The 15,316-nt window shown below is 53.4% G+C and overlaps 2 protein-coding genes across 2 annotated transcripts in view; both read right to left on the bottom strand.

The window, feature by feature from the left end:
* On the bottom strand, positions 1-11,201 carry Prox2 (prospero homeobox 2). The gene is made up of 5 exons (XM_005409386.2): positions 9,481-11,201; positions 5,530-5,637; positions 4,380-4,574; positions 2,504-3,084; positions 1-1,525 (listed from the first exon to the last, which is right to left on the bottom strand). The coding sequence occupies exons 1-4, from the start codon at positions 10,744-10,746 to the stop codon at positions 2,899-2,901; spliced, it is 1,755 nt and encodes a 584-aa protein (XP_005409443.1). The 5' UTR covers positions 10,747-11,201; the 3' UTR covers positions 1-1,525; positions 2,504-2,898.
* A 2,295-nt stretch (positions 11,202-13,496) lies between these two features.
* The window catches only part of LOC106147147 (vegetative cell wall protein gp1-like), a gene marked incomplete in the record, with an annotated part of 8,201 nt that continues 6,381 nt past the window's right edge, over positions 13,497-15,316 (bottom strand). Inside the window, 1 exon segment of the mRNA XM_013507118.1 lies at positions 13,497-15,316. Within this exon segment, the coding sequence (XP_013362572.1) occupies positions 14,661-15,316 (656 nt within the window).

Here is a 15,316-nt window from a genome sequence, read left to right as displayed (position 1 = left end):
TGGCCTCAAACTCATAGCTGTCCGCCTGCCTCAGCTTCCTGAATAAGGATTCTGTATTTTGTCATTGAAAACAGAAAGAGTGTTTTTGCAGTGGCCCTCTATAATGAGACTGGGTTGTAGAAATTTACAGTGTTATCTCTGCTGTTTATGATTTGCCCTTTCTTTGGTGGATAAAAAGTAGTCCAAGATACCCCTTGTATGTCCAGGAGATGCCTTTGACCTCTTGCTGTTTGAATCTTGTACGGAGTTGTACACACTCTGCCATGCTGGAAATTAAAGTGCCTAAAGAAACATTTCTTGCATGAAATGCCAATTAACTGCCTGCTTTGCGCTGGTAATTGGGCCTTGGCTCGTCGGGGGTGCTGTCATCACACTCCCCCACCCAGGCCTGTCATCCACTATTGAAGAGCAGGCCACAGTGCAGTGTCGAGCAGACTACGAACGTGTCTGATTTGGAAGAGGACAGTGCCCACATATACCTTCATGGAAAGAATGACCGGGCCTTTGGCAATGTTACGATTGCTGAAAGAACATAGTAAGCAGCTCGGCTTACACTCAAAATGTGTTCCCAACACTGAGAGAGATGTACTTGATAGAAACAGAGAACTGTAATAAAGTAGAATTCTGCCGTTGGCAGAGCATATGTATTTATACATTCTTCTGTGTTTAGTTCAGCTGTTAGAGAACGCTTCCTGGAAAGGCCTAGTTCCCAAATGTTTTTAATTTGAGCTTGCACATTTCATCTAATTGGTCTTCAAGACAAGGCTCACTGCCCGGGGAGGTGGCCTGGCTCCATCTTTAAAACACTCGAATAAACTTCAGGTTTGGGACGGAGAAAGGGGCCACTCTATACTGGACAATTGTGCAAACTTGGAGTTGTTCCCCATGAATGTCTTCAATAGCTATGTAATGTCGCTCTGGAGAGTGGGATCTTCTGTCTCCACTCAACTGATTGCCCTTGCCAAGGCTGCTTGATTCTTGCCTACGTTTAAATCTTGAGTTTGGCAGAGTCCCTCATTTTAATAAGGGGACCTTGCGAAAATAGGGGATAAACAGGACAAAGATTGTCCTAGTGTAATTAGGTGCATTGAAGGACACTCAAAAGTAACCCGTAGCCAGGTGGTGTGGCTCAGCAGCGGAGCACGTGCTCAGCCTGCAGAAAGCCCTGGGTTCCATCCCCAGGACCAGAAGAAGGAGAAGAAGAACTCTTAAATAACTTTTTATGCAGACACTGTTAGTAGGAGTTTCAAGTTTTCATCTTCAGCTCACACCCCACCCATACAGTCATGGAGTACTAGCTGGGGTTGAATATGGAACTTTTTCATGTAAATAAGGAAGGAGGGGCATGCATTCACAGACAGGCTGTAATCAGGACTCCAGAGCCTTCGCCACGGATTACACCACCCAACCCTGCACACCTTCGGCAGTGCTTACAGACTTGGTTGTGACTAGTTTAGAAGACCAGCAGTTCCTCAGCCTTGCAGATGTCTTTTTCTATAGACTGAGTCACATTTGTGTGAGGCCACTAGGAAAAAGAAAATACAGGTTTCATGCGTTCTTTTCAAGAGTAGAAGTTTAACTAATTTCTCTATATAGAGAGAATTTCCATTTCTGTATATGATAATGTTTGTCATAGCTGTGCTATTCATCTCTGAGGCTGTGCACAGGTTGTGCTAGCTCCCAAATTAGACCTGTTTCCTCCCTAATTTAAGTACAGTGGGGCAGAAAATCTCCTAAGACCCTTTCCAGCCTTTACAGTTTGAAGTTCTGTTTCTTGTGTCCATGAAGGTTGGAGTATCCGTTGCATTGGTCAGGTAGACTGTTTGGGTTGTCTAGCTGAGACTTTTCCAGGAGACAGATATGAACAAATAACACTCAAGTTCTTTTTTTTTTTTTTTTTTTTTGTCTTCTTGAGACAGGGTCTCGCTATGCAGTTCAGGTGGCCTTGAGCTCACTTTGTAGCCCAGGCTGGTCTCGAACTCACAGTGATCCTCCTGCCTCAGCCTCCGGAGTGCTGGGATTACAGGCATGAGCCACCACACCCAGCACAACACTCAAGTGCTGCAGGCAGTTTGTGTTGGGCAACATGCAGCGTGGCTTACACTCCTGTTGTGCCTACCAACCCAAGTATCCTAGCTTCACAGCCTTTAGGGAGTTACGTGATGGTTCACAAACTTCTGTGTGATCATTTTAAAAATGAGGATAATAACTGCTTTTCAGGATGAAAAAAATCTTAAAGGATACTGTATGTGAAAAACATCTAGCAAATAGGTGAAGCTTCATATATATAGGTAACTAAAATAAAAACAACCACTTATGAAAAACCTATGTAAAGCCAGGTGTGGTGGTGCATGCTTGTAGTCCCAGCACTCAGGAGGCTGAGGCAGGAGGATGATCCCAAGTTCAAGGTAGGCCTGGGCTACATAGTGAGTTCAAGGCCAGCCTGAACTGCATAGCAAGACTCTGTCTCAAAATAAAAATAAAAATAATAATACATAAATACCCTTATAAGATAATGTAAAAACTGGCAGGAGAGGAGAAATGTGTGTCATGTGTCACAGAGCACTTTAGGACATTTTCTTCGAAGCTTTCCAACGTCGTTTTACGGGTGCAGAGATCCTGGAAAGTCCAGGGTCACCACACCTGGCAGCAGTGGAGCTGAGCGTCAGAGTGTTCTGATTCCAACTTGTGCTCCGTTTACCGTACACCGCTGTTACGCTTAGCTAATGTATTTATGTTTAACTTTGCTGATGACTCTGCTAAGGGAAATAAGTGATCAAAATGGAAACACTATCCATTCGGGGCCTCCTAGTACCCTTTCTATATGACCACGCCTGAAATGCTACTTAAGACAAACTTGGGGAACTCTGGGCAAGTCACTCCTCCTTTTGTTCGATGTTAGCCCTGAAACAGCTCCTGAGGGTAGCTGGAGGATTTGAGTATCTCTGGAATGTCACTGTCCAGCTTCGAAATAATTTTATAAATGGGTTTCTTCCAGGAAGGATCTGAGTCTTTCCCCGTGGAGACGGCCCTGAAGAACTCCTGTAACGTCAAGCTGGCGACTTCCAAGAAGCAATCTGGAACCTGCATTCCCAAAGAGACCCCCAAGAAAGAGAAAACGTGAGGCTGGAAGCGCCACAGAGAGCCCGCGCCCGCGGACTGGTGCTGTCGTGCCGTGGCTGGTGGCTAAGAGTGCCTCTGCCCGCCGGCCCTGGATTCCCGCGGCCCAGGGAGTCCCCTGCCCCTCCTCGAACGCCAGCCTTAGAATGACAGTTGCAGTGAGACAGTGTCCTTCGTGGGAGGGACTGGTTCCACTGTGGCTCCTTTTACTGAGGAGGAAACTGACAGAGAGTGTGTGCTGCAAAGAAGTTCCAGTGTTCTTTTCCTTACACCTTTTGCAGAAAAGAGGGTCCCCGAGCCCATGACCCCTCTTCAGGGCTGGGTCTGGAGGGCCTGCATTCCGTAAAGCCTGTTACATACAGCTGTTCCGGAACCTTGCCGAAACATACTGTAGGAGATGGGGTGTCCCACCCGCCCTCGAGCTTGGCTGAGGCTTGCGCCGTGGCCTGTCCAGTGAACACCCCACGTGCAGAGGCTGGGCGGTGCCGCCTCCACGCTCGCCTGGGGGTGGGCTTATGCTTCCCAACATTCTGGCTGAAAATTCAACCAGTGGGCACCAGCAGCTCTTAACATTCTTGGAGATGCCAATAAACGGCTCCTGTGGTCACAGCCAACTGAGAAGGGCAAGAAGAGCGCCCACAGCCCGGCCCGACACCTGCAGCCACCCGGGGCCATCCTGCCTCCTGGTGAGAGTTCACACCAGCGACACCGAGGCTCACGAAGGTGAAGACACCCTAGGCCGGCCTCGAACTCGCTATCCTCCTGCCTCAGCCTTCTGAGTAGCTAGGAGTATTGGAATGTACCACATGCCTGTGTGTGTGTTACTTCCAGGAAGAATTCAAGGTGGCTTGCCATGAAAGGCCAACAGATGAGACTTAAGTGGGAACAGAGGGAAGAACCACATGAGACGAGAGCAGGGACTGTTGAAACTCAGGCCAAGAGAGCTGCTGCGCCTGAGCCCAGCACTGAGTCCCGAGCCTCCCAGAACTGAGTTATCTGACTTGGTGATTACACAGCTTTAGTCTAGACGGGCAGTAGGCCTGGCGGGCTGCTGCATACGCGGCCGCGTGGAGCCTGGCTGTACTCGCTGCGTCCTCCTGTTGCCTGCGCAGAGGCTGCAGCTGTAATCTCAGTGGGTGATACTGATACAGAAGTGGGCCGCAGGCCACCATGATTCTCAGTGAGGGGCTCTGTCTGAAACACCAAACATTCCGAGAAGACACCGCAAAATACCTCATGGAGCCCTGGTGCTGTCTTACCTCGAAGTCACTTCCTTTGTTGTAGTGCGTATTGAGAGTGCGGAACAGTTCGGAGTCGCGGAGAACCACCAGCCTTCTGGGACTTGTGACGCCGTCTGAAAGTGCTTGCCGGGCAGACTTTTCCATTTGGATGTAATAAAACTCACGGAAGTTGCTGAACCACTTGATCATCTGGGAGGTAATGCAGCGGCTGAACTGTGCAAACAAGAGGTCCCTCGAGTCAGACATCCGCTGTGAGGGGCGAGAGGCTCAGAACGAGAGCGTTAGCACCCAGAGTGGGGCACTGTGGGATTCAACCGGTGTAACGGGCTTCCTTTAGAAAAAGAGGCTACCTTGCTTTCCTGCTCTGCCGGACTCAAAAATGCCCATTTGTAAAGAAGTTTATGTGCTGAATTTATAAAGCATTTCCACCCGTGAGAACCTTTTTGTGTTGTCGAAGTATGACCGGGAGGATCTACCGGGCCAAGGCCACTGTGGGGCTAGATGGCAGCTCAAGAGCCTTCTGCCTGCTCGGGGCTCGGGGTCTAGGTCAGAGAGCAGTTTATCTCTAACTTGGAGTTGCAGAGTGAAGTCCTAAGTCAGCTTCCTTAGCAACCAAGCAACAATATGAGGGAAAGACCTGAAAAGCTGAAATGGGATGAACCCAAGGTGTTAACAGCTCCTACCCACACCCTGGGTAGCGAGGTCCTCAGACACGTCCTGTGGCAGCGGGCAGGGGCTGTCTCCAGCGCTCAGTCTGGTTCCCCTGACTGTCACCCTGGACGTCTGCGTACTTTCACTCAGTTTGGAAACAGCGAGCTGAACGTGAGTGGGACAGTGTCTGACCTTGCACAGTCTTTCTCCTTCAGGTCAGAGTACGTAAAGAGAGAAAACTAGGCCCGAGTCCCCTTACTACTGGTATTGGTCTTTCCCTCCACCTTTCCTTCCCGTGTTTCTAGGGTTATCCGGAGCTCAAAGCCTAAAACTTCAGAGAGCCAAACTTCCCAGCCCAAGCTAGCCGTGAGTGTTCCACACTCTCCCCAGAAGCAGAGCGTGCACGAGTCCATCAACAGCACAGAGGACTTGAGGCGAGGACCTTGGGCTTGCCTCACGCAGGCAGAACGCACGCCGCTTGGGAACTGTGCAGACGCTGCGCTTCCGTTGACTTTACCTGAACATCGGGGAAATACGCCTTCAGGAGGTTGGAGCTGGGGTACCGCGCAAAGAAAAACATGAGTTTGGCCTTCTTCAAGTGACCAGGATTTAGACCTTCCTGGATTTATTTCAGTGTCAAGGAAAATTAACATTTAAAAACACCGGTTACTGACTTTTATCAGATCACCCCAGGAGTGACTGTCCCATCCCCTGTGGCTTCTGTTTTCTTTTTTTCTGGTTGAATGGAGTATTTTCATTTTTCTCTATCTGAAAACTTGTCAGATAAACTAGATGCCATATACACAGTTAAGTTACAGAATTTGAAAAATGCCTTGCTGTGTAAAAGTATATGGCATGTGTAGATATCAAAAAATGTACTGTGTGTATTCACTCTTGGAGAGTGAGATGGGTAGCTCTATCCCAGGTAAACTATTTTGAAACCCCAAGTAAAGATTTGTTTCCTCTCTGCCTCAGTGTCTTCACCTGGAAAATGGGAGGAGTTGCCTATAAGGTCTTCAGTCTGGCTGTCATTCGAACTGCCTCTGCAGTGTAATCCAGGCCGCGAGAAGCCAGGCCGGGTCCCAGTCCCTGCTGTGTTCTTGCTCAGTGAAGAAACTTGAACTGTTGGCCGCATCTGCCTCACTCACGCCCCAGCTCGGAGGATCAGTGCCCTGTGGAACCTTTGCTGGCCTGATTAGGCCCTCCCCACCCTGGGCGCCCAAGGCTCTTTGTACAAACCATAGCAACGACCTTGTGGAATTTTTAACCGCATGTTTATCTCCCCATTTAGACTGTGAGCTCCTTGAGGGCAAGGGCCGTATCTTTTTATCTTTGTGTTCTACATGCCTAGCACTGGACTGGGCACATAGTAGGTGCTCAATAAATGTGTGTTGGATGAAGGAGTGAGTCAACCTTAGCCCGTACAGATAGATGGAAATCAGACTCCCAAGCGTACCTCACCGAGGGACAGATCCTATTTCACAAGAGCAGGAAATGCTTGTGGTGCAACTCCCTGGCACCCCAGAGGAGGAAAGCCAAGACCCTCGTCCATTGGTCAGCGTCCCAGGGACAGTGGGGCCGAGGGGAAAGAACCCTGCGGAGTAGCCGTTAGTATGAGGTCTGTGAGTTGCAGATTTAGCACAATGAAGACTTACTAGTACGATAAATCATCTTAAGCAAAAAACAAACCCATAGGGCTATAGCTGGCCTAGGGCAGCTGTGTGGAAGAGCCCTGGCCCTTGCCCTGTTGGCCCTACTTACCCTTCCTACAGGCTCACTGACGCGGTGGGACAGAAGTAGGATTTGGGAACCTGTGGAAACTGACATGGCCACCCTAACATCTCCAGGCCATCTTTCTCGTTTCTTTCTTTCTATCTTTCTTTCTTTTTGGTAGCAGGGATGAAACTCAGGGCCTTGCACTTCACCTGTCTAAAATGTAGAGTGTAGTGGTCAACGTTTGTGCTTGGCTGTCAGACCCCAAGTCTGAACCCTGGCTCCTCACTTGCCTGTCTGTGGCTTTGGACAAGTTGGTCTGTTTCTTGTCTCTGCCCCTCCGATGCTGACCCTGGAGTGGACGCTGGTGGGCTGTGAGATAATCCAGGCCCACAGCCCTTTATCTACAACATTGGGCCAGACGGGGTGCAGGCTGCAGAATCTGTTATTTTGTAAGTCACGATGCATGTTCACCGGACCCACAGCAGAGGCAGTCTGACCCAGTACACCAGCATTCCTACGGCAAGATGTGTGACTTTCTGCCAAGTGGGATAGATAGTCTGTACACAGCCTCTGTGTACATCAGCTTTTGCCACCAAAAAACTTTGTATCACTCTTAAGGGAAAAAACGGTTGTAGGGCTTTTCAGAGCGTTGTGGTCTTCCAAATTGCGGCTCAGGAGAAGCAGGCGCAGACGCGGCCTGCGGCAGAGAAGGCGCACCCCGTGCCCTCAAGCCTGCCCTCGTGCCCAGGAAGGGCTGTGCTGCAGACACCCCTTTTCACAGCAGAGCACCTTGCTCCTAAGTGGCTCGCACATCCACGAGAATCACTCTCAGGTGTGGAACATGGACAGCAGGAAGGAGGGAAAACGTGAGGGGCGGGGTGCTGCCTGGTCCCTCCAACGCATGCCCAAGGTAGCCGCGCCCTTCACCGGTGTGAGCAGGCCTCACCCCATTTTTTGGGAATGGAACCCAGGACCTTGTGCTTGCCAGGCAGGCGCTGTGCTGATGCGCCCTGTCCCTGGCACCTAGTGTAGGGCTTTCTTAACAGTCACCTGCAACCTCCGGCAGCTCTCTGCACCCGCGTTACAGGGCAGGGACAGGCAGGTGTCTGACAGGTAGCAGCGACGCCGAGCACCCAGTCTTCCCAGGGTTCTTCCCCTGCTGCCTAAATACGCTTACTAGGGAGTCTGCCAGTTTAGGGAGTCAGCCAGTGACCTCTTAGACAGGCCCAGACATGTGGCCTTTTTTACACAGGAAAATCAGTGTGGGCCAGAATCTCCACCGCCACGGCTGTTCCGCTGCCTGAGAGGACGTGGTGGCGACGAAGCTTGCTGGTGCCATGCTTGCGTGCTGCTGCTCAGCAGCGCCTGAGCGGTGTGACGACCCTCACGCCAGCAGGGCGCGCTCACAGCACTTAGGCCGCCGGGCGGCTCTGGCCCGGTGAGCCCGCCCCGCCCATCCCATCCCGCTGTTGCCTAGAAGCGGAGGGAACTGTTCGCACCTTCATATTAAATTCCACAGACGCCTTAACCTTTGGAGCCTGGGCTCAAGGCTGCGCGTGAGAAGCAGCAGCATGGGCACAACTTTCTAAAACAACCTCGGCTGGACGTGGTGGCGCATGCCTGTAATCCCAGCACTCTGGAGGCTGAGGCGGGCGGACAGCCACAAATTAGTGGCCGGCCTGGGCAGCTACGTAGTGACTTCAAGGCCAGCCTGAACTACACTGAAAAAAAAAGCAACATCCAAAACATATTCTCGGGAACTTTAGTCCTGCAAGCGCTTGCTGGGAGAGGGCGCTTCGGGGCTGCCTAGACCTTCCAGAGCCTCCGACAGACGTCTGCAGGTCACAGGCTCCAGGGGCCCGCACGAGAGAAAGCAGAATCCACCACTGCATTTTCTTCTCCATCTGAGCAGCTCTTACCACCCGCACATTACTCCTGGGAACCCCGCAGGCCGCCGGCTGCGTGGCGGGTCCTCTCCCCGCGTCCAGCCCGGCCTGGAAGCTGCGCTCACGCTGAAGTCCTCTGGCTGCCTTTCTGTTTCTAAGCCTTAGGGAAAGTACTGCTTTGCCCCCAAGTCCCCCGTGGGCCTTGACACTGTGCCTCCGAGTACGGGAAGCCGGCCACCACGTTACAGGGCTCTCCCTTCCACAGGGTCATCATATTCTAGAGGCCCATTGGAGTTTAACAGCAAACAAAGCAAAGCCCTTCAGACCCAAAGGAACAAGTCAGTCATGGCAGAATCTGGCGGGTCACAGAAGAAAGTGAACCCTCCCAGGACCCCTAAATTCTAGAATGTGGTTTCTGCCTGGTCAGTAAGTAGGCTGTGAGCCATGAGAAAGAAGGTCCAGGGCAGGGTTAAGGCCGCGGGAAGCTGCTGTGGTGGCTGGCCCCTATCATCCGGGCACTGAGAGGCTGAGGCAGGAAGATCAGAAGTTTGAGCCCAGCCTGGGTGACTTAGCAAGACCCTGTCTTAAAACCTAAAAGGGCGGAGGTGTAGCTCAGTGTGAGGACCCTGAGTTAAATACTCCTAGAGAGACAGAGACAGACAGACAGGAGGAGAAGTGGGGGGAGAGAGAAAGAGGGAAGAAAGGAAGGAAGGCAGGGAGAGGGAGATTGAGAATGGAGAAGAGAAAAGCACGGAACAGATCTGCTCCCTGTGCACCAGTTATTTGTCCCCACCTTCGTCTCGACTTCCCGTCCGCTCGTTTCCCTGGCAGGGGCCCTGAGGCTGTCAGTGACTGGCAAAGGATATGTGGACAGAAGGGAAAGGAAGTGCGTCGGGTCCGGCCTGCAGGCCGCCCTGCTCCGTCTTCACCGAGGGAAGGAGGGGCCGGCTCTCCGGACCGGCCGTGGTGAAAGGCTGGCTCAGAACCCAAGGGCGCAGGGCAGGCCCTAAGGAGGGGTACAGTTGGGGAGGCGGGTCCTGGGGAGGACCACTGCTCCAATGGCCGTTGAGTCCGTGACCCAGTAGCTGGCTAGCAATCGGATTTTCCTGAATGTGGGAATGCGCTGTCGAAGGGCAGCTTGCTGTGGGACCCTGGAAGGATCTGGGGATGCTTCTTGTACCAGGAGACTCTAGAGGCTTGGCCAGTGAAAAATTCCCCAAAGAGACCCCAGCTCGTGGCTGGACCCTCCTAGGCAAGGCCAGAACATGTGGGTCTCTACAGGCACCTCCTCCGGAAGGAGAGGGCTCGCCTCTACCCTCTGGCACTAGTCCCTGGAAGCTCCTGCCTTGCTGGGGCAGGTGGCCGGGTGGATCCACCAGCACCTTTTGTAATACTGAGTCCACAGCCTGGGACACCGCCCTGGTCAGTTCTTTCTTCAGAATCTCCAGCAAAGCCTGTGCTCCTGAAGGAAGGGATCTGAGCTCCTTGGACAGATGTTGGACCTCAGACACTCTGTGTTTTTCTGCCGCACTGATGTCCGTGCAAGAACCCTGGTGGTGGTCACTGTCGGCAGCCCAGGGACCAGGTCCGCAGCCATTCCTCTGCTTTCCACTCAGAGGGCCTTTCCCTGGCTCCAAGCATCCCGGCCCCCGAGCTGCGGCCCCAGGCACAGCAGCCTGCAGGATGTGGTCTTGCAGACACCTTAGCTGTTGCTTCAGCTGGTGAAGTTGGTCTCTCATCCTGGGAGCCCCCTTCCTGCTGGCCTGGTTCCTGGCAGGGCTTGGCTGCAGGGGGACTTGCTGCACAGGCAGAATCTGCTTCCTCTTCCGCTCTGGGACCTTCTCTAGGTCCAACACGCTGCCCTTGGCTCGGGCATCGCCTGGCCCCCGGGGGCTGGGGGGGAGGCAGATGCCTCGGACGATGGTCTCCACTCTGGCTCTCTTCGCCTGGACGTGCTCATCCCCAAACCAGCCGCGGTCAGCACGGCCGGAGCTGGGCATCTGGCCCCAGGGAGAGGGGAGGCCCCTACCCTGCTCTGGGGAGGACGGGCTGCTGTTACCTTCCAGACCACGTTCCGCCGGGTGGGAGCAGGCCTGGGGCTGAGCGGAAAGCAAGATGGGGTTTGGCTCCATGGCCCAGCTCCCCGGGTACTTGCTCAGGGCTCTGTGAAGAAGCCAAGGGTTTCGCCGCCTCAGGGGGGTTGCACCCGGAATGACCGGAGGGGCCGCCACCCACTCAAGGGCAGTCAGTGCTCCTGGAGAAGGACGCGGAGGAACTCTGGGCAGGTGCCTGGAACCAGAAGCAGGAAGGGAAGAGCATGGGTGACCCGAAGCGGTACTTCACCACACGCGAGTGTGCAGAGGAACCCCGGGACCTTGGTAAAATGCAGCCTTCGGGTTGGTACATCTGGCCTGGGGCAGAGAGTGCACCCTAACCAGCGGCGTGGTGGTGCTGGTGGTGGTCAGGACCCTGCTTGTAAGGAGGCTCCAAGAGTGAACCTCCAGAGTGAAAGATCTGGGGCTGGGGATTTAGCTCAGTGGCAAAGCGCCTGCCTGGCAAGCGCAAGGTCGTCAGTTTGGTTCCCAGTGCCGGAGAAAAACAAAACAAACAAACAAACAAAAAAACAAACAGAGTGAAAGATCTGCCTGGGGAGAACCTTCAATAACAAAAAGTAGGCTCCTGGCATCGTGTCAGGAACTTTACACGCACTGCCAAGGCCTCCGAGGGGTTAGGGAGCGTCCTTCCTGAGGCCACACTCCAGGGGGGTAAGTGGGGGGCTGGAGTCCAGCTTTGTCAGGCCAGGAGACCGAGGGCAGCAGGACACCTGGGCACCGTTTGAAATAGCAGATTCATTCCACCCAGCCAGACCTGCCAAACTGGACCCTCAGCCGCTGGGTAGGAACCTGCATTTGAAAAAGAAAAGTACAAGTTTGGGAACCATTGCTGTTTGACCATTAGGCTGCCCTGCCTCTTTGGAAAATCAGATAAGACACTGATCAGTTAACTGCTTATTTCACAGCTGTGCTTGAAATAAGGCCTTCTGGGCAGTAGGAGGGACAGCCGTGATGGAGCCCACCTGCTCTCAGGGAAGAGGGGGAGGGGCTTATTTTCAGGGCTTGACACCAGCCATTAAAAAGGGCTGCAAACTGGGGAGATGGGGCAGGCACAGGAGGGAGTGATCTTAGGAAAGGGTTGAGCCCAGGCCCTCACACAGCTCCACCCGCTGCCCCCACCCTTTGTTTTGAGACAGAGTCTTGCTAAGTTGCTAGCTGAATTGCCCAGGCTGTGCTCAAACTTGTGATCATCCTCCCTCAGCCCTCCAGAGTGCTAAGGTTACAGGTGAGCACCATTATGGACAGGTAGGTAAACAGACTTTTTTTTTCCCCTCTACAAACTTGCACACGTCTTTGCTTCTCATGCACAATGGCAGAAGAGAAGACTTTTCCGCCTTTTCCCCCCTTTTCCGGCTTTTGCAGCACAGGGATTTTTTTTTTTTTTTTTTAGTGTTTTTGAGACAGGATCTCACTATCCTTTCCAGGCTGCTTTTGAACTCAGTGTGTAGCCCAGGCTGGCCTTGAATTTGTCAGAATTCTTCTGCCTCAGCCTCCTGAGTGCTGGGACTGGCCACAAGAGTCACCATACCCAGCATGGGAATTTTAAGAACAGAGCCCCAAATTCTGTTTCACAAATACAACTACACTCCAAAAGAGTCATTCTTGGCTGCTACTCTATCTTTTCATTAGCATAAAACATTGCTTCAAAGTTCTAAAGGAATATGACAGCAATTCATATAAAAGGATTTTGAAATATGATTTTCCTATGAAATAAAGTAAAACTAATAAAATGAAATTAATATGCTCTCCATCAGATTACAAAGCAGTTATTAAAATGTTGATCACCTAAAAAAGCCAGACCGCTTACCTTCAGCGGCTGCCATGGAGGGCAGCGCATGGGTCACCTATGTGATGGGAAGTGTGGATACAGTGCCAGTCAGCTCAAGCCTGCAGCGTGGTATGGACAAAAGCCCTTGGCTCGGCCTGGTGTGGTGGCGCATACCTATAATCCCAGCACTTGGGAGGCTGAGGCAGGAGGATCACTACAACTTCGAGGCCAGCCTGTACTGTATAGTGAAACCCTGCCTCAACAAGACAAAAGAAAAGTGGGGTGAGCTGGGATAGGGCTCAGCATGAAACCCCCGGGTTCAGTCCCCTGTACAAAAAAAAAAAAAGCCCTTGGCTTCCCCAGAGTTGTATTTCCTCACACACAGAATTGAGGCCAGTGGGTGGGCTACATGGCTTTTTTTTTTTAACAGGGTCTCACTGTGTAGTTTAGGCTGGCTTCAAACTCACGGCAATCCTCCTGTCTCACCCTCCCAAGTGAATTACAGGTGTGCACTGCCACGCCTAGCCTACATGGCTTTTAAGAGACTTTCCAACTAAAACGGATCTAAGTCAGCTTGAGATGGCAGCTCTGAGGAGAGTGTAGCACGGCAAAAGGAATGAGAAGTGGTGGGTGTCTCCCCTCAACACCGTCACTCAGAAGAAATCTTCCCCAATAATCCTGAGTGATACGCGAATGAGGCACTGGCCAATGGAATTAGGAGGGAAAGTGTCAAAAGGCCATGCTAAGCCAGGCACAGACAGTAGCACACATTTGCAATCCGAGTAATTTGGGAAGCTGAGGCAACAAGATTGCAAGTTCAGGGCCCGTTCGGGCAATTTAGCGAGACCCAAGTTGTTTGTTCAAAACGAACAAACAGGGACTGGGGATTTAGCTCAGTGACACAGCGCCTGCCTGGCAAGCACTAGGTCATGAGTTCGATTCCCAGTACGGGATAAAAACTAAAAACAAAAAACAACCAAAAACGAACAAACAGGGCCACACCAAGTCTGCGAAGGAAAAAACCAATGTACCACCATATTACTGTCAGCAGTCAGGAGTGCTCCCTGTCCAGCCACCCGACAGAGAGCTGGTGAATCCACCTCTCCCGGGCCCTAGGCAAGCAGCTTTCATGAAACTCATTCTCACAGAAAGAATGCGAGAGAGTTAAGTGCAGGGCAGGGTTTTTTTGTTTGGTCTTTGTTTTTCTGGTTTACAGAACAACGATCCAAAGACAGCAGTGTCTGCTCGTTTTCTGTCCCCCGTCATTTTTTCTGGACTCTGACACTCCGGCCTCCTTTTCAGACTGCGTTGCTTTAACCATAGTGCGTGGCAGTTACGTGGTTTCTTCAGCAAGCTGCAGGCCTCCGTGAGCTCCCCTGGCGTTCGCAACCACGGGGTCTTGAGGTTTCACATGTTAAAGGCCCACGGCCCCCTCTCATCAGAACCTGCCTTTGTCTGTGTATTCTGGGTATCAGAAAGGCCAGCGTAGCCCCTAGCATGGACGCTGACGTTCAAGCCGTGTGCTCAGGCTAGCGTTAAGCTGCTGTCTCATCTTGTTTATTGCAGAAGATGTCAGGGTGAGGGCCGGGTGGGCTGAGGCCTCCTCTGTCACAGCCGGGACGCCAGACTAACGAAGGTGACATCTTCGCCATCCCCGGTGCCTCAGACTGGACTTCAGACAGCTGGGCCTCTCCACAGACATGGCAGGCACGTCCTAATGATGGTCCTGAAGCTGGCAGAACCCACACTTTCAGCAGGCCGGGTGCAGCAATGCCACGAACTACGTGTTTTCATGAAGTAGCTCCCCAAAAGAGGCGTCATTCTGAGTGCGTACTGGACATTTCCTGCTTAGACGTAACATTTGCAAATTGAAAGCCTGTAGATGCCCTTCACCTGTCCACCCCGCGCCTCTCCGCCCTTCCTTTCTTCTGCAGGCCGGAAACCAGGCAGCCCTGTAGGCTGCAGCCCTCCCCGTTTCCCGCAGCATGGGCTTGGGCATCACGGCTGACAAATCCATGGCAAAAATGGCTCCAAAATACACGCTGCCAGGCTGTTCCATCCCCACGCAGGGCCTCCTGACCCTTCGCCCGGCCGGCTCCAGCTCCCGCGGCTGCGCCGGCCTCCGGCCTCGCCTCACCCGGGTCTCTATTCCACACCCGCTCCCTCATCCAGCACACGGGGACTGAGTGCCAACAGACAAACTCTTCCGCTCATGTAGAGCCGATACTCCGCAAGGGGAAAGTGAAGTGTGAGGGCGTCCGGGAGAGCCGTGTGCAGCTTTCCCTGGCACCTGCGGAGCTGGTCTCTTCTCGGGTAAGTGAGCACTGACGAGACACTCTGGCCAGCCTGAGCAGGCCCTCCTCCGCTGGTCGGCCAGGGGAGGCGAGGGGAGGTTCTCAGGAGGCTGTGCTGCTGATCCAGGTGAGACGCGGGCCGCCTGGGCCCACTCGAGCACTGGAGGGGGACGCCGCGGCGGCCGTGGACGCGTGTGAGGCAGCGGCGGACTGGCCAGCGCTCGGCGTGCGGCGTTTGTGGGGAGCGGGCCGGGAGGGAGGCGGCCCTGGCGGGCGTCCGGCCGGCTCCTGACGCGCTGGACTCGGGACCGCAGACGCTGAGGGACGGTGTGGAGACAGCCCCAGATGGAGCTGCGACTCGTGGGGAGACCAGACCTCAGAGCTGAGGGCCGCGGGGCGCGAGAGTGGGCACGGGCGCGCGTGGACAAGAGCCCAGGCCGGCGGAGGAGGCTCGCCCGAGGCAGCTGGAGGCAGGCGGGCTGAGGGAGGACGAGGTGCGGCGGCGAGCCGGGGCGCCCGGGGCAGG

This window comes from Chinchilla lanigera, unplaced genomic scaffold, assembly GCF_000276665.1.
Source record: "Chinchilla lanigera isolate Chin_1 unplaced genomic scaffold, ChiLan1.0 scaffold00122, whole genome shotgun sequence".
NCBI lineage: Eukaryota > Metazoa > Chordata > Mammalia > Rodentia > Chinchillidae > Chinchilla > Chinchilla lanigera.
The sequence above is the reverse complement of the archived record's forward strand: the minus strand, read 5'-3'. Positions and strand labels throughout refer to the sequence as shown.

Coding starts and splice junctions, on each gene's coding strand:
- Prox2 (XM_005409386.2), bottom strand. CDS start 10,746: ATGGAGCCAAACCCCATCTTGCTTTCCGCTCAGCCCCAGGCCTGCTCC. Junction 5,638..9,480: donor TTCCTTTCCCTTCTGTCCAC/ATATCCTTTGCC, acceptor ACACTGAAATAA/ATCCAGGAAGGTCTAAATCC. Junction 4,575..5,529: donor CGTATTTCCCCGATGTTCAG/GTAAAGTCAACG, acceptor TTGTTTGCACAG/TTCAGCCGCTGCATTACCTC.